This window comes from Mycteria americana, chromosome 2 (assembly GCF_035582795.1).
Source record: "Mycteria americana isolate JAX WOST 10 ecotype Jacksonville Zoo and Gardens chromosome 2, USCA_MyAme_1.0, whole genome shotgun sequence".
Lineage (NCBI taxonomy): Eukaryota > Metazoa > Chordata > Aves > Ciconiiformes > Ciconiidae > Mycteria > Mycteria americana.
Window position 1 is genome coordinate 95,083,197 of NC_134366.1, and position 24,042 is coordinate 95,107,238.

At 41.4% G+C, this 24,042-nt stretch overlaps 1 protein-coding gene across 1 annotated transcript in view; it reads left to right on the forward strand.

The window, feature by feature from the left end:
• CTNND2 (catenin delta 2) overlaps positions 1–24,042 on the forward strand; it is a 566,347-nt gene that overhangs the window by 504,492 nt on the left and 37,813 nt on the right. Inside the window, exon 16 of the mRNA XM_075495646.1 lies at positions 22,397–22,607. Coding sequence (XP_075351761.1) covers positions 22,397–22,607 — 211 coding nt within the window. The remainder of the gene's footprint in view (positions 1–22,396; positions 22,608–24,042) is intronic.

The window sequence follows — 24,042 nt, forward strand, 5'->3', positions numbered from 1 at the left end:
TTTAGCAACCTGGATCTGGTGACTCAGGTTGCTGAATCTGCCATTTCTCTCATCTCTCTTCTTTTCTTGGACCTCTTTTTTTTTCCTTTCTTCCAAATACCAGGAAGTTAAGTGGTTCATTCCTTTTGCAAAGTCATGTTACCTTATCTTCCAACCAGTGTATTGCCCACATTCACAAGCTAAGAGGGTACTTCATCTAAGAATTATATTTACAGGGCCCTGAACCACAGACACCTCAAGTGAAGATCTCAAATCATTATGACCCTGAAGAAGATGAAGAGTATTATCAAAAGCAGCACTCATACTTTGATCGCAGAAGTTCTGAAAATAAGCTGTCTGCGCAGGTTCCTGCCAGCCATTGTTCTGAGCCAACTAAACCAATGCATTCACAGGGTCAGCTGAACTTCACCAGTTATTCTAAGGGGAAACCAACTAATGCTGAATCAATGGCTAGGCCAGTCGGTGAAAAGCACTGTGAGCCAATCCCTTAAGTTACAACTCCACCTCCTGCTCCTTCACTACAGTATACACAACCTCAGTCAATTAATAGTCCTGTCCTATCTCTCAGCACATCACAAGCCTGCACTTTCTGAAGTTAACTCTGTGTCTGACCCTCCTCCAGCTCAGAATAAGCCAGCAATTTTCAGATCCTCTAGAGAGGACACTGAGCAGTCCACTTTTTATCCTCAGAAAAGCTTCCCTGACAAAGGCCCTGTTAAAGGAACTGAACAGATTCAGAAAACAGTCACTCCTTCTTACAACCGCTTTACAACAAAACCTTACACTAGTGCTGCAAGGCCCTTTGAGTGCAAGTTTGAAAGTCCTAAACTCAACCATAATCTCTTTCAAATGAAGCTCAACATAAACCAGACTTGCCATCAAAATCTCCAAATTCTCCTGAACCAATTTTGAAAGCACACAGCTCATCGCAGCCTCCTGAGTTTGACAGTGGGATGGATACCTTCACTGTCGACAAACCTATTAACCAAATAATGTTAATGCTGTGCCTAAAGCCATTCCTGTAAGCCCTTCAGCACTCAAGGATGAGGAAAAGGATGACAGACACACGGTTATAGCCAGCGCAAGAGGTGTATTTAACAGCAATGGTGGTGTATTGAGCTCCATAGAGCCTAGAGTTAGTATTATTATACCACAAGGAGCCATTCCAGAGGGAATAGAGCAAGAAATCTATTTCAAAGTCTGCAGAGACAACAGTGTACTTCCACCTTTGGACAAAGAGAAAGGTGAAACGCTTCTTAGCCCCTTGGTAATGTGTGAGCCTCATGGAGTAAAATTCCCGAAGCCAGTGGAGCTGTGTCTGCCACATTGTGGCCCCAAAACCTGGCAGAACAAGTCTCTTCCTGGGGATCCAAGCTATCCTGTTGGAGCAAACTGTGTTTCAGTCCTCACTGACTACTTACAAAGATTAAGTTAGCTGACTGAGTAAATAATGTGAAACGGAGATGGATCTTACATATAAACTGAACCACTCTATTTTAAGGCCAGAAAGAGAAGCTTGCAAGTGTAAATTCAGAAACCACAAAAAATACCAGCTGAACCTTTTCTTTAAAATCTTCTGGTTTTGGACACTTGACTCGCAATTGTCTTTGTTCCAGTTCTGTAAGTAGGCCATATGAAGTCCTCATCCTGAACATGCAATGGGTCCAAGCAGGGACCCTGCTTTTTCTGTCTTGTCTCGATGATCTGCAGCCTCCAATAGAAGCCTTCTCTGCCATATAGCTAGTCATTCATGAAGACAATCAGTAAGAATGATGCCACTGCAGTACAGTACCACAAAGAAGACAGCGTTATACTTTGTTTGCAGATTGAAGAGGTATAGTTAGTAGTTGAATATATCATTGAAGTTGAGATAGCAGCAGTCTGTTTGGTCTGTCTTCCTAGCTATTCTTGTTGCTTTCATTTGGACTCTTTCTAGTTGGTCCCTATCTTTCCTGAAGTTCAGCATTCAGACTAGTTGTGGTATTCCTCCATAGGCTTTGCACAGAGGAACGTATTATCTATACATTCTGCCAGGAATAATTGTTAACATACTCATGTATAGCTGTCTTTCTCCTAGCAACCCATCTTGTAACACATGCCTATCTCGTGGTCCTCTCGGGCTTCCTGATCCTTTTCTGCAGAATTATTACTCAGTAGGTTGTTCTTCATTCTGTATTTCTGCAGATAATCATCTCCTGCCTGTGTATAATATTAACCATTTGCCTTTAATGAATTCCATCTTTCTAAATCAAGATAACTGAATTCTAAACCAGTCCTCAAACATTTTTCAGCCCCTGTCCTCTCTTTCACCATCCATACCACTGACTGTGAGACTGCATGGATATAGACCCAGGATAGAAGATTGTCTACAGAACTTACTTCACACATTTTCTATAGAATTCATTTGATACGTGCTTCTATTTCAATGATGATCCATTGGTAACCGTTCTGAGTAGCACCATCCAAACATTTTTCATCCTTTTTGCAGCAGGTCCTGTTAGCTTTCTCATGAGAATGTTACATGAGACTACTCTTGTAGGCTTTACTTATGTCAAAACAAGTGAGATCCACAAGCTTTCCTCCATGAGACCCTCTGCAACAGAGTATTTTCTTTTAACCACAAAATGCACAAATATACCATATTGCTGCATTTGCATTTTAATAGGTGCAAAGTACCAATAGGTTCCAAAAAACCCCCCCCTTCTCTTGAAACCTTATAAGGGACCCCATATTACTGCTGTCATGATTTTGAATAGTCTGCTCTTCATTTCTGAGTTCTTTCTGTATTGTTCTTCATTCCTGCAGGCTGCATGTCTGCAAGGAAAAAGGCTAACATCATGAGAGTGAACTGCAGTTGTTCTAGCAGTGCATTCCTTCCAGGGACATACTCTTATGCCCACTTTTCTCCCAAATAACAAAATGCTTGAAAAGTAGCATCAAGTTTCAACTGCCATGGCAAAAGAAAAGACGCATAGGTTTTTGAGATAGCTAAAACACAGATTAATTTAAAATCTTAATGTACTAGTGGTTTCTATTGAAGAAAGATTGGGGTTTTAAAGGTACCTGCAGCTGCGTAGTAGTATGTGCATGTACCAATACATAGAAACCATCTTAATTTCCATTCCTGTTCTATCAATAAATACATATTTTCTGCTCTGTATTAGCTAATCTTTCCACTTAGGCACTCTCGCTGCCTTCATCTCCCAGAACATATTCATATCAGAAAGAATGCAGTCCATTGTGGTCTTTATGTAGGCAAAATTCTGTTTAAAAATTGTACTGGGAGAAGAGACTAAACATGCGCGTGCACGCATGAAGAGACACATTCATCATATTTAAATATTTATTTCATTATGAATAGTAGCCTTTTTAGCAGGAGAGCAGCAAAGGGACTATATGTGCCATCCAGTGTATTATGTCAACTATATCAGATATAATACATGTATTTTTTAAACAATCTTCTCCTATTGATATGCAGTTGTCTGTTGTGATGTTTTTGCATTGCATTGGTTTTGCATTTGCTTTAGGCAGGGAGGTTGGACTAGACAAACTCCAGATGTCCTTTCCAACCTCAGTTATCCTGATTCTAGATGTAATTATGAAATTTACTTGATATTAATATAAACATTTCATGTGTATCTAAACCCAAATACTTCTATGAATTATAAGGTGAGCATTATCTGACTCAGTCTCTGAGAAGAAAAATAATTCCAGGACAAAGAGAACTTGAACATAAATGACAGATTTATCTACTTTAATTTGTTTTCAGAAGAGGATTTCATAGCTCAGAAGTGGGCCAGGTTCCAAGATATTCTCCAAGATGTTTACTTTTAATATTTGAAGTAAATATGTACTGAGGATATATTTCAGACATTTTCAAAGATAAGAATATGCATGTCAATAAATCTGGAAGCTAAGAAATATCCAATAGAATATCACATAATTGGTAAGAGTGTGCTTTATATTAATGATTTTTAAAGAATCTTTTCAGTGTGGTTTGCCTGCTATAAATTTCATACAGCATGACTGCAAATATTTTTGTATTGCTGATTATATTAGATAAGGAGTTCATGTTTAAAGGAATGCGTGGCTGCACAATATTGCTGTTAACTGCATCTCACTCGAAAGGTGGTATGCCAATACTAATATTCTCTCTCCTTCCTTCATTTTTTTCACAAAAGTTTCATTTATCTGAGTGGAATTTTTTTGAAGAGTAAGGCTATGATATTTAAGATCCATTGAGTTTAGTGATGCCATTTAAAAAGAGTAGTTAGCATAATTGTCAAAGGGAGGACCAGTGCCATTTGCTAGTGCATTGCATCAGATCCATCACTATCCTCCAGCTGCTTTCCACTGGATTTGATTCATAGGCAGAAATTTTAATTGGGTGTTTCTGCTACGTCAAATAAGCTGGGAACCAGCTTGTGCTGCAGAAACACCATGGCTAACGGGAGCAAAATCTTTAATTTTCTCACATAGTGAAGACTAATGTTTGCTTGAGACAGTGATAAATGAAGCCTTACCTCACTGCTCCTGCTCAGCTTTATGAGAGCAAGATCATGCCAAAAAATTGTGGCTTCTTTCTTGACAATTATAAATATTTCCTGTGGCAATTTATTTTCTTCTTTTACCAGGTTATTCATTATTGGTTTTTTGTTAGGGGCTCAGACTTTGTTTGTGTGATATTGGGGCCAGGAATTAGAGTTTGGGGGTGGGGGTAGGAGTTAGGAGTCAGGCTTAGGGTTAGCAGTCAGAGTTAGGGTAAGGGCTTAACAAATGTGGTCTCACAATCGATGTGCCATCACCTGGATCCCCCTTACAGCCACAAACTCACCCTTCCTTGTTGGCCCAGCTCTCTCACACCCTTCATGTCCTCACGTGCCAGCCTCCAGGTCCTGCCTACTCAAGTGGTGAAGCACAAGGAGCCCGCCAGGTCCTAAGCCCCTGCCATATCCCCCTGCCCTGCCCTGGCCTACCTCTCTTCTGCTCTGCCCCGGCTGCCTGCAAAGCTACTCCAGCACCTCACAATGCTGGCCTGCTGCCCTAGCCAATCAGCTTCCACCTCACCAATGCCTGCCTGCTGTCCTGGCCAATCAGCTTCTGCCAGCACAGCTGTCCATACAGCTGTACTCACAGCTGACACCACAGCTCTGGGCTGTCTCCCCCATCTCTGCCTCAGTGGCCCAGCTCTACCCCCGGGCCTCTGCCCCCGGGCCTCTGCCCCCGGGCCTCTGCCCGCCTCCTGGGCACAGGCACCTGAGAGCTGGAGTCAGGAGAGGGGGTGAACGTGCAGGGCCAAGATGGAGGGGTTGGGCTTAGGTTTTGAGCATCTGCGCAGGGTTAGGGCGAGGGGGTTGAGCTCATCTTTCAGGGAGAGGGGTTAGGCTTGGAGTTAGAGAAGGGCTTTGGGTGAGGGTTGGGGGTTCTGCGAAGGGTTTGTGGTAAGCAGTTAGGATGTAGGTTGGGGGTTGAGTCGGGAGTAGCAGTGAAGGCTAGGGTTAGGGTTAGGGACAGCAATTTAAGGCTAGTGACCAGGGCAAGGGCTTAGGGTGGGAATAAGGTAAAGGACTAGGGTTTTGGTCTTTGGCTTTGCAATAGGGCTTGGTGTTAAGGATTAGAGGAGGGTGCTGGGGTAGGGGTTAGGGGTCGGGTTAGTGGCCAGAGTTAGCATAAGGGCCTAAAAAATGTGGTCTCACATTCACTGTACTGACTACATTGCCATCACTTTAATTGCCAAGAAAAATCTTCAAAAATCCATGAGTCGACAGCGTGCCCCAGCAGCAAAATGGGCCAACAGCCTCCTGGCTGCATTAGGAGTGTTACCAGCAGGTTGATGGAGGTGATCGTTCTCCACTACTCCGTGCTGGTGAGCCTACAGCTGGAGTGCTGGGTCCACTTCTGGCCTCCCCAGTACAAGAGAGACATGGGCATATGGGAGAAAGTCCAGTGAAGGGCCTCAAGGATGATTATGGGCCTGGAGCATCTCTCCTGTGAGGAGCAGGGACTGTTCAGCCTAGAGAATCACAGAATCACAGAATCATATAGGTTGGAAAAGACCTTTAAGATCATCGAGTCCAACCATAAACCTAACACTGCCAAAACCACCACTACACCATGTCCCTAAGCACCTCATCCAAATGTCCTTTAAATACCTCCAGGGATGGCGACTCAACCACTTCCCTGGGCAGCCTGTTCCAATGCTTGATAACCCTTTCAGTGAAGTAAAATTTCCTCATATCCAGTCTAAACCTCCCCTGGCGCAACTTGAGGCCATTTCCTCTTGTCCTATCACTTGTTACCTGGGAGAAGAGACTGACCCCCACCTCTCTACAACCTCCTTTCAGGTAGTTGTAGAGAGCGATAAGGTCTCCCCTCAGCCTCCTTTTCTCCAGGCTAAACAGTCCCAGCTCCCTCAGCCGCTCCTCATAAGACTTCTGCTCCAGACCCTTCACCAGCTTCGTTGCCCTTCTCTGGACTCGCTCCAGCACCTCAATGTCTCTCTTGTAGTGGGGGGCCCAAAACTGAACACAGTATTCGAGGTGCGGCCTCACCAGCGTTGAGTACAGGGGCACAATCACTTCCCTAGTCCTGCTGGCCACGCTATTTTTGATAGAAGCCAGGATGCCATTGGCTTTCTTGGCCACCTGGGCACACTGCTGGCTCATATTCAGGCGGCTGTCAACAAACACCCCCAGGTCCTTCTCTGCCAGGCAGCTTTCCAGCCACTCTTCCCCAAGCCTGTAGCGCTGCATGGGGTTGCTGTGGCCCAAGTGCAGGACCTTGCACTTGGCCTTGTTAAACCTCACACAATTGACCTCGGCCCATCCATCCAGCCTGTCCAGATCCCTCTGCAGAGCCTGCCTACCCTCCAGCAGATCAACACTCCCACACAACTTGGTGTCATCTGCAAACTTACTGAGGGTGCACTCGATCCCTTCGTCCAGATCATTGATAAAGATGTTAAACAGAACTGGCCCCAACACCGAGCCCTGGGGAACACCGCTTGTGACCGGCCGCCAACCGGAGTAAACTCCATTCACCACCACTCTTTGGGCCCGGCCGTCCAGCCAGTTCTTTACCCAGCGAACAGTACACCCGTCCAAGCCATGAGCAGCCAGTTTCTCCAGGAGAATGCTGTGGGAAACCGTGTCAAAGGCTTTACTGAAGTCTAGATAGACAACATCCACAGCCTTTCCCTCATCCACTAGGCAGGTCACCTTGTCATAGAAGGAGATCATGTAGGTCAAGCAGGACCTGCCTTTCCTAAACCCATGCTGGCTGGGCTCGATCCCTTCGTTATTCTCTACATGCCGTGTTATAGCACTCAGGACGATCTGCTCCATCAGCTTCCCCGGCACCGAGGTCAGGCTGACAGGCCTGTAGTTCCCCGGGTCCTCCTTCCGGCCCTTCTTGAAGATGGGTGTCACATTAGCTAACATCCAGTCAGCAGGGACCTCCCCAGTTAGCCAGGACTGCTGGTAAATGATGGAAAGGGGCTTGGTGAGCTCTTCTGCCAGCTCCTTCAACACTCTCGGGTGGATCTCATCAGGCCCCATAGACTTGTGAGTGTCTAAGTGGTGCAGCAGGTCACTCACCATTTCCCCCTGGATTATGGGGGCTCCATTCTGGTCCCCATCCCTATCTTCCAACTCCAGGGGCTGGGTACCCATAGAACAGTCGGCCCTGCTATTAAAGACTGAGGCAAAGAAGGCATTAAGTACCTCAGCCTTTTCCTCGTCCTTGGTCACTGTGTTTCCTCCCCCATCTACTAGGGGCTGGAGATTCTCCTTAGCTCTCCTTTTGCTGCTAATGTATTTGAAGAAGTGGGTTTTGTTGTCTTTTATAGCAGCAGCCAGACTGAGCTCTAGCTCAGCTTTGGCCCTTCTAATTTTCTCCCTGCACAGCCTCGCTACACCTTTGTAGTCCTCCTGAGTTGCCCACCCCTTCTTCCAGAGGTCATAGACTCTCCTCTTTCTCCTGAGTTCTAGCCAAAGCTCTCTAGTCAGCCAGGCCGGTCTTCTTCCCCGACGGCTCATCTTTCAGCACCGGGGGACAGCCCGCTCTTGTGCCTTTAGGACTTCCTCCTTAAAGAATGTCCAGCCTTCCTGGACCCCTTTGCCCATAAGGGCTGCCTCCCAGGGAAAGAAGAGGAGATTCAGGGGGATCTTATTCATATGTCTAAATGTCAGATGGGAGGGTGTAAAGAGGACACAGCCAGACTTTTCTTGGTGATGCACAGTGTCAGGACAAGGGGTCATGGGCACAAATTGAAATAAAGGAAATTCTATGTGAATATAAGAAAACACCGAGCTGACCCTACTTTGAGCAGAGGGGTTGGACTAGATGATCTCTAGAGGATCCTGGCAACCTCAAGTGTTCTATGATTTATAAGGAAATTATTTGCATCAATTTTTGTTTCATTTTTGCTACCAGAATTATCAAGGTCCACAGTCAAGCATGAGTAAGCTAGGCACCTCATTCATGCATGGTTGCACCCCAGTTTTATACACTTAGCCCTTTGGGGAACAGGAGCAGAGGTGGGCTAGTCTTTCTAACATAGGGAACTTAGTCTTTTAATTAATCAGTGAATGACCCTGTTAGTTTACGACTGTCCTTGCATTTTATTCAAGATACAGGCTCTGAATTTCCTTTTGTTCTCAAAATCCCGAGAATTCCTCTACAATCCTGAGAAAGAGAAAAAAGCTCCCAGTCCACATTTACAGATTTTGCAGCATAAGGCAGTAATTCAGCTCCGTGTACCAAAAGAATGTGCAGTGGTTGTGTTCAGAGTTCACTTGCTGTTCGGTAGATCTAATGTGCAACATGAGGAAAATAAATTGCCTCATTACTTACTCCTCTCGGGAGAAAAGTTACAGGATCTCTTAGATTGTGTGCTACTCAGGGTGCTCTTAAAGTGGTATGTGTTATACATTATTTGGATTTCATAACTCAGGATTATTCTAGCAAATAATCAGTGCTAATTTTAATTAGAGGAAAATGCATACTATTAGCATGAGTATATGCAAAGTCATATATTTATGTGCAAAATTTTTCAAGGTGACACTGACAACAATGGTTGCTTCCACAAAGGGGACATGATATTCTGCAAATTTATTTTATTATTTGCCGTGGAGCAGTCTATCGTGAAATAGTTTACCTTTGGGAATATTGCCCTCTGAATCTCCTGTGGTTAGGAGGTCAGCATTGTATCTGACCTCTCGCCTGTTCTGTTTGACTTAGAGCATTTCTTTTTCTGCTTTGCTTTTTCATTGTTGTTAAGTCTATTCTAGCACTTCAAACCTGATCTCCCATCCTTCCCCCGCAATGCAGTGTGTAGTTTCTGCCATGCTGCAGGGAAGTAGCAAGGCTGCTGAGTACATGTAAAATTTTCACTCTGACTCTACCCTAGTCTTTCAGAGCACTCTGATCATTTAGAGTAAGGCACGTGGAGCCAGGGAGCCATATGGTCTCTGGCAGGTTCTTCTTTTCCCCAAGTCTGGAGAGAGGAGAAGAATTTTGGAAGACTTACCCAATTCCCCTCTTTTTGGGAGTAGCAGAGATCAGCCAATGTTGCAGAGGTCTGAGAGAGATGAACTTGAAGGATATAAGAGGTTATGGGCTTTGCCTTAGGCAGATCTCCTCTGTCCAGCTTGATATCCAAGAAAGAGATCAAGTCTAGTGTATCAAGTCTAATGTGTGGACTCTGTGACTCTTGCCATGTGGGCAATTACATCCCCAGGGAGGTAAGAGAAGGAAATTCAGTGAGTGCACAGTCCTGAGAATCCTCACTCTGTGTGTTACTCAGATGTAGGTGAGCAGCTGTGACTCAAGTTAAAAAAGCAATAATTTAGTGACACTGAGCAGGCTCAAATGGATGTCTGGAGGCAAGGTTTCTTTGGGGGCCACTAGAGAAAACAGTTGATCAGCTACTAGGCTGAAGATGCCACCTGGAACTGTTACCTTGGAAGGAACAGCAGTAGCACAACCCAAAAACGAGTCATATTGTGAACCCTTTGACTTGCACCTCCTGAAGAAGCACAAACAGAACTGTGCTCTAGTAGATCTGTACTCTGATGGAGGAGTCAGGACTAGGATTCATTTGTCATAGTTTCTTTAAACACAGCTAATAATGAGCTGTGCAACTAAGAAATGCTGAGGAAATTTTTTTATGAGAAATATAACAACTAGTCATGTTGTAGTCAAAACAGAAAATAATGTAATATACATTAGTTAAGGAAGGTTATGGGATGCATTTTTGCCCTTCCCATGAGAACACAAAGCTTTTTTTAACTCTGCACCATATCCTTGCTTGTACCTACTGTATTCAGGCCTTAAATTGTAGTAGCTTCAGGTGAACTAAAACTACGATATCATTTGCTTTTTTCCATGACTGTGTTGCTAAGAACACAAAGCACTTTGTCAAGAACAGGAATTAAACTGAGTCAGAACATTAGTATTATCTGCAAAACGAATGGACCTCTAAAAATACCTAGTAAAACTGACTATCTGTCCATTTTCTGCATGACCAGTGTGAGAGACCCCATTTCTAATAAAGGTATTTACGACTTCGTTACTACAGCATGCCTTTATATGGTCTGGTTTACTTAGACTGATGCATTAGCAGTTCAACAGACAGACACTGTCTTCACAAGGTCTTTGCTAACAATTCCAAATTGCAGAAAAAAAAAGCGAATACTGTATTATAGTCTTACCCTTTCATGGATAAATTGTCTTTGAAGTTTTTAAAAATATTTTTTAAACAGTTACCACTTTTTCTGTTGCTATTCTTTTACCTGTTCTTTTTCTTTTCCCTTCTGTCCTTCTCCCAAACATTGGCATCTGTGAAGTTAGTATATGGTTTTACTGAGCCTTAGATACTAACCAGGATTTTGTTATTAAATATAAATGATTTTATTGTATGGCACACAATAAAGCAATGTGAAATACTGATATGTATCCTCAGTATTGTTGTTTTGCCATCATGCACAGATTAATTATCTTAACTGCTCCATGTAGAGTTTTCATGGTGATGAGTTAAGAAATGTTTGAACATTGCAGTAATTAAGGAATATATGAACATTGCAGAATGACCTGGAGTGGTTTTGATATTTGTTGGAAGAGTTTTTTTCAAAAGATGCTATCACTTTACCAAGATTTATATTTATTGAGCTAACACATTTACATCTATGCATCTTATTTAATCTTTAATAACAGAATGTATCATGAGGATCCATTTTGGTTTTATTTCTCTTAATATTTTAATGTACATCTCCAAACATAAGAATTTTTATACATTTCACCATGATATTGCCGTAACTGTGTATAAAAGCATGCAAAAATAATCAGTCTTTCAGACCATACAATGGGAACAGATTTGTTCATTAGTTTCAGGCAATATAGCACAAGTGAAGAAGAAGAAAAATAGTAGCAAATAAATAGCAATTGCTTGATGGACAGTTGAAGCAGGATAATGTCTAGTTGCAATTCACTCTGGCTACATCAGTTTCCTGTCAGAATCTTGTTCTGTTTTGGTCACAAAGTAAAAACCAAAGTAGAAAAGCTACTTCTTTATGAATCCAATTTAATACCTTCTGACATTGGTAGACAGGCTCATTAATTTCAGTGGGTGTTTGATCAGGGCATAGATCTTGAAGCCTAAACTTATTTCTCCAAAAATAGATTACATTCTTATTTCTTCATTATGGCCTAATTTAAAGTCCCTTGAATCAGACTATTAACAAAATATTATCCTATCTCAGAAAATAATACAGATAAAACTAAAATTCCACTCAACCCTCATATAGCACTTTTCCTCTTCAAAGCACTTTAGAAACACTGATTAATCATAACATTGATTAAACGACTATATTTTTTAAAATTCAGCCTTCCAAAAGCTCTATTCTCTGCAGGGAGCAGGGAAGAGGATAGCAAGGGACTAAAACCAGCTCCAGTAATCAGAAAACTTAGCCTGCAGCAATTAAACTGAGTAATCACTTCCCTTTGCAGAATCTTTTTTACCTTGGGCAAGTGGAAAGATGAAAGGAAAGATGACAGTGCAGTCTCAACAAGAAATAAATCTGTTGGTGTGTAAAGGGCTTGATTAATTAGATATATTTGCACTACCTGGGTCAATAGGTAGGCTAACAACTCCTTTCCGTGCTTTTTCTAGTTTGTATACCTGGCAGGAAATGTAAACAAAATGAATTTAAAAGGAAATTATTTGAGTGATTGCCCACATGGACTCCATCCATTCTGGATATAAAACCCAAGCATGCAAGATCAAATTCCTTGGATCCAAGAACAATAAAGCCTGGGTCTGTCATTTTTCTTCCCAGCCAACCTACCAAAGCTAAGACGGCAAGGGAGACAGCCAAAGCCACCACCCCAAATGCTTTTTTCTGGCCAGGAGAGGGCAACAACATTAGAGCAGCAATATATGTGGGTTTGTGACAGTTTACCTTAAAAAATGCTGCTTCCTTTGCTGCTGAGGGTGACAAATAGAAGCTTACTGGTGGAGATTTTTTTCCTCCTGTGGACCCAGTAGTTGTTTGGCGTATCAGGTCAACAGATAATGAGGCAGGTCAAGCTGGACTTGAACTGACTCATTTTTATAGTCCCAGTGTCGATGAGACAGTCAACAATTTACACTTACACCTCTTCCCAAATTCATCTTCCAAAACCAGGTTGCAAGTCAAAGAACGCACCCTGAGTTGGGCTGCCTGTGTTTTGATGGTCAGGTTGCCTCTCCAGCATGAGAAGGGATAGAGATTGCTCAGCTGATACATGGATTAACACTCAAAATAGAAGCCATCCACTATGCTGGGTGAGAGGTGCTGTTAAGAAACAGAAACTCCATTTGGCCGTGGTACCCATAAATCCATTTCTGTACTAGTTTTCTGGCTATTCTGCTGCAAACATCTAATTCCCCAAAGGAGAGCTAGTTTCTCCAGAAATGCACTTTTCTGTGGCAGCATGCATCCCATGGCAATTGCCAAAAAGGCAGCAATTTTGGCAACTAAGTCAGATGAAAGAGGCAGAGATGTACGGCAGGGTCTCAATACGCTGCTCTAGTTTTGGCATTAGCTCCGATGGAGCCAGCTGAAGTGCTTCTGCATGCAAAGCGTAGACGTAGATCTAGCCTTTAAAGCACGTGTTGGGACAGATATGCTGTATGAATTAACAGTTTATGGCCAACTAAAGAGCCCTGGAAGTTCTTTAATCTCTAGGTCTTAAGACAACTGCTAATATAAAGCCTGAATATCTGCAGTCTTGCTGTGTGAGAGAAATGCAGAATATGAAGGTATTCCATTGAGAGAGGAGTAAAATCAGTATTAGGCGTAACAGTAGATTAAATAGATCGCTGTCTATGGAATTGAGATATATAAGAGAGACAACAAAAGTAGTATAAAAGCAATAGCTTTTAAATACACCAGTGTTTTCAAGTCTAAAATCTATGCTTGTAAGCTAGCTAAAATTTCTTTTTATAGTGCTTATACTAAATGAAGGACTTTTCAGCTTCCCATGCTCTGCCAGGTGCACAGGAAGCTGGGAGGGGGCACAGCTGGGACAGCTGACCCAAACTGGCCAAAGGGCTTCCCATACCTTATGGTGTCATGCTCAGTATATAAAGCTGGGGAAGAGGAAGGAAGAGGGGACGTTTGGAGTGATGGCGTTTGTCTTCCCAAGTAACCGTTACGTGTGATGGAGCCCTGCTTTCCTGGAGATGGCTGAACACCTGCCTGCCCATGGGAAGCAGTGAATGAATTCCTTACTTTACTTTGTTTGTGTGTGCAGCTTTTGCTTTCCCGATTAACCTGTCTTTATCTCAACCCACGAGTTTTCTCACTTTTGCTCTTCCAATTCTCTCCCCCATCCCACCGGAGCGGGGGTGAGCGAGCAGCTGTGTGGGGCTTAGTTGCCAGCTGGGGTTAAACCACGACAGGTTCAGAACATTAAAGAGCAGGAGCCTGGGGAAGCGTCATGGGCATGCAGGGATGTGACAAAAACAGGATCTAACTGAGCATCAAACTGAAGGTGTTTAAACCAATATGAGGAGAGAATGGAAAAACTTGGCAGACAGGGCAGATGCAGAGATATACACTTAAATATCAGATAGGCAAGAGATGGCGAAGGAACATGAAAGCTTAGCGGTTAAGACCCAAAGGGCTGAGGGGGTACAGCTCAAGGAAGAAAAAACATCAGTCATGTAATAGAGGGGACAGGGGGCAGCCCTGAGAAGGTGAGCTGAAAGCAAGAAAAATGATCAGCCAGAGGGAGGCAGGAAATACATGAAATGGAAAAGTTACGTTTCTGGAAGCAGAGAAACTGAAGGAGAGAGGTGGCTGGATTAAAATGCTGCTACAGGAAAGAAAACCTCCGAAGGATCATGGATCTGAGAAGGCAATTTGCTGAAAAGCAGTGATTGCATTGCACCCAGTTGTCATTTCCCATGGCATGTTCAGGGCGAAAAATACCAAAATACTTCTCTTTTGTCTTTGTCCAGTGCTACTAGATTCTATACATACTGCTCTTCCACCCCTGGTATGGCTGTGCCCTTTGTCATTTGTAGTTCTCCTTGTGCCATACCTTTCTCTTGCAAAATAGAGAACAAGCAATTTTAATCTTTTTAAAAAGATAAAAGCTCCTATATTGGTTAATCTTCTAGATATTTGATTCTTTTACAAGCAAATCTCAATTGACATTGCCAACACAGATATTGGTGGTTCACATACTTTCATCTCTCTATGAAAGTTTGAGGGTTTCTTCCCTGAAACGGTAAAAGATGACTATTCCTGCTCCCTGTAGGGCTTTATATGCTACACTACCTATGGCTGAATTTATTCTTGATAAAAAAGATTTTAGAAAAAGAAAACCAATGAATGGCACGTCACATACAAAGCATCAGGGAAGATATTGTTCCTCTTTGTCGTGGTCCATTCTGAATACCAATCTTATATCTTGAAATCTTGCTGCCTGTCATCAGAGGTGGTGGAAAAGTGAAAAATATGTATCATTTTTCTGAGGGGAAGAGGGAATCTGAGACCTCCACCCGATCTTTTGTTCTGTCTCAGCAGCCGTCGGCAAAGTGCACCTGGGTGCTTGGGGGCACAGGAGGGCATGCGTGTGTAACATTTTTTATTCTTTCTGTCTTCTCCAAAATAATTTATCTCCACAGAGTCTTAAAATTTAAGTTCAAATAAACCTGCAAGGAGGTGAAAACAGGCATTGTTCTCTAGCTCAAAGCACTCATTATCCCAACTTAATTGGCAGGCTAGGCTTAATGTGAAGCAGCTAAAGCAGTGGCTCCAGCCCATTAGTTTTGAGGTGCTTACTCAAACCAGTCTAAGTTAACTCATCGCTTATTCCCTTACAAATGATTGAATTGAGATTATAGTTTTTCGGATAGGGATAATTGCAATACTGTAGTCAATTAACATTATGTAGTGAAATGTCTTCATATGCATTTACTCTGAAGTGCTAGAGATTACAAATGTTTGTGCACATGCCTAACAGAAGAAGTAAAAGGACTTGGGTACCTAAAAAAACATTTTTGGCCAAACACTGGGAGTGAGATTCAGGTGCTTAAACATTAAAGACCGTAGGGCATCCTACCTTGCCTTCAGCTGCTTTTCCAGAAGGCTGTGTATCTTCCATAGGTCTAGTAACTTTGTGCAGGGATTTCAGGTATCTAAGGGCATTTGAAACTGCGTTAGCCCCCTATGTTTAGACACATGAATTGCCCCCTAAATGTCTAAAAAAATGGATTTAGCTTTCCTTTTACACCAAAATCCCGAACTGATCCAAAATCCTCTGTTCTCTGACACTTGCTCCAAGTGGTGGGGCCCATGCTTTTTAGGTGCATGCTTTTCAATCCTACTGCTCAGGTTGTTTCCATTTTCCTCATCCAATACTACTTCATGCACAGTGGTCTTACGAACTTGAAACTGATCTACTGTGATGAGCAACATCACAGACCATTAGCTAGCACTGGTCAGGCCATGTGGGTTTGACAGTAGCCACTGCATTTGAGTTGCATAAATCTGCCCTGTCAACAGCTTAAGTCATGTCAAACCAGAAGTCACCAAGCAAAGGGAAGAGAGGGTTGCTGTATACAAACTGTTGTGACTTATAGTTCCTTCACATGCAGTGTAGGCTGTAGTCCGCAATGCTAGAGACTATGTATTATGGATGGGGGTAGATAGCAAAGTCACTGGCTCAGTGGTCGTGGTGGAAAGCCTGTCTGGAGGCAGTCACGTCATTCAGTGCTGAGTGAGAGGGCATTAAACTTTGGGGTGGCTAATGACCCTTATTTCAGTTTGTACTGCTCTGTGTTCTGAAATAGGGGTCCTCCTTTATAAACCAACATTGCCACGTCAGGTAGATTATTTCTTGTTCTTGACTTACCTACACCTTTCCTGGTGCTCTCTAAAGTCTGAGGAGTAATCATCTACTCACATGGACAAGTGCCTCTCAACCTCAGTACTACAGCCTTTCTTGCTTTCAAAAATATAACTTTGTCTCCTTCCATCCGCTAACTTTGCTGGTGGCCCAACAGCTCTGGCATTACCCTGTTTCATCTTCTTCGGTTTGCTTCCTCCTCTGTCCCACAAAAAATGACATGTGTCTGGCTCTAAGACCCAGTCTGACAGCACTTCTTACTTCTTAACATATTTTGCCTTTAAAATTCGGGGTAGTTTTTCCCACTCAAGTGTTTCAGTGGCAGAAAAAAATCTCCCTATGAAAACTAACAAACCTTTACCCTCTTAAGTCACATGGGATTCATTGCTTCTCTGATGCCTACAAAAAGCCTTCTACTGCCTAGGCAGTCCGAGTCCAGAGTTCGCTACATATTGTACTAAGCATAGTCATTTTTTGTGGGCTCTTACACCCCACTCTTGCATCTCAGTGTGTACTGAAGATTTCCAGTGTTCAGAGAAGGGACGGGGTTCCTCTGGTACAATGACATCTGGACTCTAAGGGGCACTTTCAGATGCTACCCTAGTACCAATAGCGATTATCAGTTACACCCTAAAAAAACAGTATCTGACAAGAGAAAGCATGGTGCACATATTCACTCTTTATCAAATACAGAAGTGGTATTTCTGCCACTGCTATCATGTGATGAATACACTCTAATTTATTAGACTATCAGTTGAAATACACTGACTCAAGATCAAAATTTGTTCCACCTGAATTAAATAGACAGTTTTGGCACATTTATTAGATAGTGATTGAAACTAATAATAAAAGCTCTGCCAGTAATATTCTTTCCAAAAAGGCTGTGAAATGCTGAAGTTGAATGGTCTTAAAAACACACAAGGATGATGAAAATGCACGAGAACATGTATATCTGGAAATTTAAGTGGAGCGCACATGTTAGAACCAAGAGAACAAAATTCACATATATTGTGACATACAGACACCAGTAGTTCTGGAATAGGATATCTGTATCAGTACAACAAAATATGGTGGCATTTTGCTATTTTTATATTATCTAGCTACACAATGTGAATTAATGGGTATCTTTGAGGATGGGGGGAAGGTGATGTATTACTTTTATTAGAGCAAGCTCTACCTCTAGGACAGGGTTCTTAGTTATAATTAATATCTGTTTGAGGTTTCTTGTGTTTTCAATAGTGTAATTTTCCTAGTCTTGTTCTCTCAAACTAGGAACCATGCCACAACTATTTAATAAATGTGCCAATGTGTCAAAGTCATTTTTCAGAGATGAGTGAAAATGGAAATGAAGTCAATGGGGTTACACCAGCAGTGAATTTGTCTCAAGGCAATAGTAGGGAAATATTTCCAGAAGTGGAACCTTATCTGTGATGATTTTGCTCCTGTTAAATCTACCAGAAGAGTAGTTTGTTCTACGGTTTTGCTCTGAAGGCAGAATCTTTCTTAGGACAGCTGTCAGTTTGCTCCTATGAAGGAAAATGTTTCCTGAATTAAGTAACAGAGGCATGCGCTAAGGTGCTAATGAGACTTTATCATGCAAAGGAAAAGACGATAAATCTGCATTGTTGAAATGTTTAGTAAGAAATGTTTAGCAAACCTTATCATCTTACAGTCAAAGACTTAGTGTACGGTGATAGATGAATCCTGCTGTCAATATGAAACAGTGACAAAAGTCTTATCTTAGAAAAATAACTTCAAAATATATAGTGTCAGAAAAATGCTGTCCCAAACACCTACAGGACAACCCCTTTCCTGTGACACCACCCCCAAATTATGGCTATTTAATGTCTGTCTGCCTTCCTTTATGAGTGAAATGGAACAAATAAATATGATTTCTTTTTTCCTTGTCAAGCTGGTGGTTCTTTTTAATCATATTACGTAAATCCTCTTTAAAAGCATCAAATCAGTTTTGGGTCTTATAATGTGAAATGTTGCTCAAATAAAAAATCAATTTATTTGTAGATCAAAGCAGTTCTGTATGAACCCTAACGAAAATTAACAATGCTATTTATTTTTAATATCATTGTCACACACATCCTCCTCTCTTCCCAGGACCCTCATCAGTTCTCACTTCCTCAGCTGAGGGAGACTTCTTCAGCTGCAAGTTGAATTCCCCAGCCTTCCTACTGGTAGTGCTAGATAAAACTTTGCTGACATTACAAGACTAGTTTCCATTATACGTTTCAGTCTGCTTTCAGCAGAGGTTCTTAACGTCAAAAAAGTAATTCTAAATGCAAACGCTCTGCAGATTGTAACAAACACTAATGCAAAAGTCACGGATCGCATGTGTTGTCAGCCGTGTTGGGCTGATGTAGCAGTAGCTGTGCTTTCATTGCCATTACTCAACATTTACACCACTCTAGAGTAGGATTTCTTCTGTAGTTAATGCTAAAAAACATGACTCTTCTCTCCTTCATGCCTATTGTAAAGCAGCAGGAAAATAACTAAGAGAAGTTAACTGATGCCTGAATTTTTTTCTGTGAATATAACACAGTACTTTATTAACTATGTATAATTTTAGGAATGCAAGCCAGTTACTGTGAAATGTTTTCTACAGTACAAAGAATAGTCCTTAACTTTTAACTTTCATGACTTAACTCTATATTAAAGCAAACTTACTGCTTTTTCAATATAAGTTCCTATGTTTTGAATTAAATTAAACTAATGACACATTTTTTAAGGCTAAGGCAGGGGTTTTTCTCATCCCAAATATATTTTCAAATAGCTAACAAAGTGTTCGAAGTACTAAAACCACAGAAAATATGTTAACAGTTACACTTGGTAATAGATTTTGAGACCATGTAAACGGTGGCTTAGATCAACCCTATAGCCCAGCCACTCCCCTGTTCTTCCAGCTGGTGTGCCACCTTTTTCTGATGAACCTCTGGAAGGACAGTTTGACCGGCGAGGTCTGTGCAGTCAGCTGCTTCACCTGCCTGCGTGAGCAGCTCTGTTGGAGGTGGCAGCTCTGGCTTTCGCTGCCCTGGGGGACAGGGCAGGCGGGAGGCAGCCCGGCTCCCTCACGGGGAGCACCTGGCAGGACTAGGGGCCTGGCATTGTCCTTACAGGTTCTGACAGGGGGGTCTCCAAACTGGACACCAGCTTGCACAGCTGCAATGCGCTGACTAGATTTTAGGTCTACAAAATGTGCACTGTGAGTCTTCTGGCACTTTCTATCCAAAGGTTAAATTTGATGCAATTCTTAGGAAAAAAAAAAAAAAAAAAAAAAAACAAACAAAACCACCCAGAATATATCTTAGTTTAAGTATGCAACTGATTAAGAATTGAATAGTATTATTAAGCTGGAATTACCACAGCCGCTCAGAATAAGGGATGCTGTGCTGTCCCACTGCTACACATGATCTATAAAAAGCCTGGTTTACTGTTTTGAAGTATCTAATACTGATTTGATCTTCTCATGCCTAACTTAAGTGTGTGCACAGCAGAGATGTTAGAACTGTTGAGCATTGACATGTCCAGAATGCTTATACCGTGCTTGATTGTGTTTATGTTAGTTTTCCTACTGAGCTTTTCCTGATAGCTCCAAAGCCTTTATTTACTGTAAGAAGCATCTTGTGTGTCTAGGCATGTGTACTGGCATGAATACTATTGCCTGGAATACTGTGCCAGTTCCAAATCTGCTTGGGCAGCCATCCAGATTTCCTTACACCCAGAGCTATGGGACACAGTCTTTGGCTGCTAACAGAATGATCACTGTCATCTGGTTCCACCAGAGGACTGAGACAGTGAGACGCTCCATTGCGCTTTAAGTGAGGTACGAAAGAAAAAAGGAACATCGGTCTGTTCTGGATGTGTGTACAGAGTAAAGCAGAGTGTCTCACTGATCTGATTTATCTACTTGTACTTACTCCTGACCTGAGGCGGACACTGCATTAGAAGAGTAAAAGCTACAGCAAATCATGGTTAATTTTATTTTTTTGATACATAAGCTTTATTTACTCTATGCTACAGACTGAAGTAATCACTGTAAGTGATAAGCAACTATTAATGTGGTCATGTTACAAGGAACAAACAGATGCAGATATACAGGCTGTTCTTGAATGGTGTTTCATATATGTGTAGGGGAAAAAAAGATTTTCAGTTTGCTCAAACAAACCATTTCTGAAAGAGAAAGTGGTGTTAATATCTGCACTACATCTGACATTAATAATATTGCTGAAAAGCTAATAACGCAAACGACCAATTAAATATTACGTGCAAAGAAATAAAAATGTTTGAGGACAAGATTTGTATTTATATTGCAGGACACTCGTAAGATTCAAATCCTACTGCACACATTTTGTTGGTAATGTTATGCTTTTTATAATCAAGAATGTTTTTACATGATATAGAGTGAGTAGTTTCTAAGATCTCACATTACCACAAAATCTATTTGATAACCTTTAAGTTTAACAATTCAGTATGGAGATTTTAGTTTTTATCTGTACTATGAATATTCTGTTCCAAATGACTGGCTGTATTTCTACCACAGCAGGCAAAATTGTGAGAAATAAAAATAATTTAGCATCCAATAGTTAAAAGCTGTGATTTTCCTCTTACCTCTTCTTTCAAATATGGACACACACAACTGAATTTATGAATTCAGAAATAAGATTTATAATAAATACTCATAAATACTAATTGATCAGAACTTTTTTAAGTTATCAAAAAATCTCATTAAATTATATTATATACAATAATCATACCTGATTATTTCATTCATAAAATGTGATGTAGATTAGATTACTAATTATATTTATTTTTTCCAATTTTCCTATCCTTTTCATCCTGCATGATACACTCTCATGGTGATTGCTGTATGCAAATTCCTAGTACAGCTGCACTGAAGGTGATTCAGAGTTGTTTCACTGACCTCAGCAACTACTTCATCAGGCCTTCGCCCTCTCTGATCTTGTCTTCATCACGTTGAATGACTGAGCTGCTATTTTACCATAATAGTGACCCTCTAGAATGGGTGTGAGGCTTCTTCTAGATCGGTGCCGGTGCTAACCCTGCCCTACATTTATATATATTTACATTTATACTATACATACATATAAATTCTCAGAAGCTGCTCTTGTATTATTTTCACAAGCACTATATGACTTTCAGGTGCAATTTTGAAAAAAAAATATCTTTGTTCATTTAAACATGAAAAAAGTTATAATAACCAACATCATTTCTTTTTCATGTCTTCAGTTCAATGTGACCATATTAAAAATTCATTGCGCCTTTCATTTTAGGAGATTTTAAGTTCCGGAAGTTAGTGTTATATAAAATAATCTCAAAATATCGTACAGGAATAGATTTCAGAAAGGCTTCCTTTCTGGTCAGTACCATGCATACAACTAAGGATGTGTGGAAGAGTGCAGTGTCATCTCTGAGCACTGAATAAGCAATAAAGTCATAGAAATACTAATAAACCTAGTTAAATTAGTGTATATAGTATAGAATTAACTTTGTACAGTGAAACTGGTCCTTCAGAGAAGACTTGTTCACAAATAACAACATCACTGCCTTTTCATTCACTGTAGTGTTTTTAAGAACGGATGCACATTTTATTTATAGTAACTTGAATTATGAGTTGTGTGGTGGGAGATGAGGACTTGCCAAGTTCTGTAAGTTGTGGTATTCAGATTATCTTTATACATATACTTGACCTTTACTATCATCATTTCATTCTCCTAAGGGCATGATGTAGCCCATATCCAAAGTCTCCAACTGATGTAATATGGAAATATTAACCGAGTCCCTAATGTGTGAAATGCTTGAATGTGCAATCGTATAAATGTGGCTTGCTCCGAAATAGTATCAGTAGCCGATTACGTGCAATGATGGAAATGGTGCTAATAGTCTTGCGTGTTTTCCCTGTACTACTTCTCCGTCACCCTTTATTGCTGTATCTTCTGAATTCTCCCTTCATTTTCTTTCAACAAAGGCAAGTATGCCATGAGGGATCTGGTCCACCGACTGCCAGGCGCTAACAACAGCAACAGCTCAGCAAGCAAGGCCATGTCTGATGACACCGTTACTGCCATTTGCTGCACTCTGCATGAAGTCATCACTAAAAACATGGAGAATGCCAAGGCCTTACGAGACGCAGGCGGCATTGAGAAACTGGTTGGCATATCTAAGAGTAAAGGAGACAAGTATGTTTTGCAAATCACCTTGCACCTTTTTTAACATCTCCAGTAGTTATTACTAGTCCTGAATGTGTTTGCCTCCTCTGTGCAATCGTGAGTTGAATACTTTAGTTTCATCAGAAATCGTATGCCCAGTGTGAAAGGTGACAAGAAACAGACAATACCAATAGCAAAAGTCTCTGCTGTGGTTTATTTTTGACGTACCATCAGCAGGGCACGGAGTGCGCTGCATGTGCAGTTTAAGGAAGAGTAATTATCTACAGTAACCGCTACCTCTAAGCACTTCCAGAAGATCCTGAAAAAACATTAGGTACCAGAGCTGTTGGATTGTACCTTGCAGAAGGGGCGACGTGCAGGTGGAGGGATCCTGTGAAAGGAAGGGACCTCACCATAGTTCTGTTACTGCTCCTCTTGCTTTGGGAATGAAGAATGTAAAAGTCACTGTCCCTCTTCACAGCACCCTTTTCTCTGCCACCGGCTTGCTGGTAAGATGGGGCATAGTAGAAGCATGGGTCCATGGATTTTCCCAACACCTTGCTTCTGAGAGAGCATTAGGATACCTGCAGGCTACTTTGTGAGGCACCAAAACATGCAAAAATCTTACACACAACTGTGACATTTTCAGAGCAGCTATGGTTTCATCTTGTCTGTTTTCCTATGTCCGCACTCTTCATGAAGAGTTCACTCTTTATCCTTCTTTTGCCTAAAACAGATAGCCTGATTCTCATATTTGTCAACCTGCAGAAGTATAGTGCAATGGGACTATGGCAGTTTGAAAACAAAAAGCCTTCACTGTAGTGTACAAAACCCATCAGTCCACCTACTCGAAGCTGTCATCACACAGCCTACTGCAGCACCAGAGCTCTAAAAGAGCCCCACAAAGCCAGGCCACAACCTGAAGGAAAGATTTATGCACCCTCCATTTGGTATGAGAACTTATGCTCGCCTATGTGATCAGAGCATTGCCAGTATAATTTAATCACATTTCTTTTCCTCTATTGTCACCTTTTTCTTTTCATACCAAATTCATTATTGAAACATTCTCACATTTTAATTGTAAGGGGTAAAAAGAAGTAGCGTAACAAAGTACGCAATTCCAGTTGTGGGAGCTCCCCATGCTCTGCCAATTTATTTGCATTTGCATTTTTATTATGATTAGATCTATTTAAATTTTTTATTTATATTTTCTAGATCGAATGTACTGATATTGCAAGCAGGTTCATATCCATTTCTCTTAAGTTGAACGTGTCTTTCCTCAGAATAATGCATTTGTCTACCTGCTCATTATCTGGTAGAGATTATAAACACTTGTTAAGTCTGAAATTGTCAAAGTATCACAGGCAGTTTTTGGAGGATCGAAGGGTATAATTCCCTGTCTAAGTATCCCTCATAATTGTGAAAGACGTATCTATGTTGAATGAAAGTATTTAGCCCATGTAGC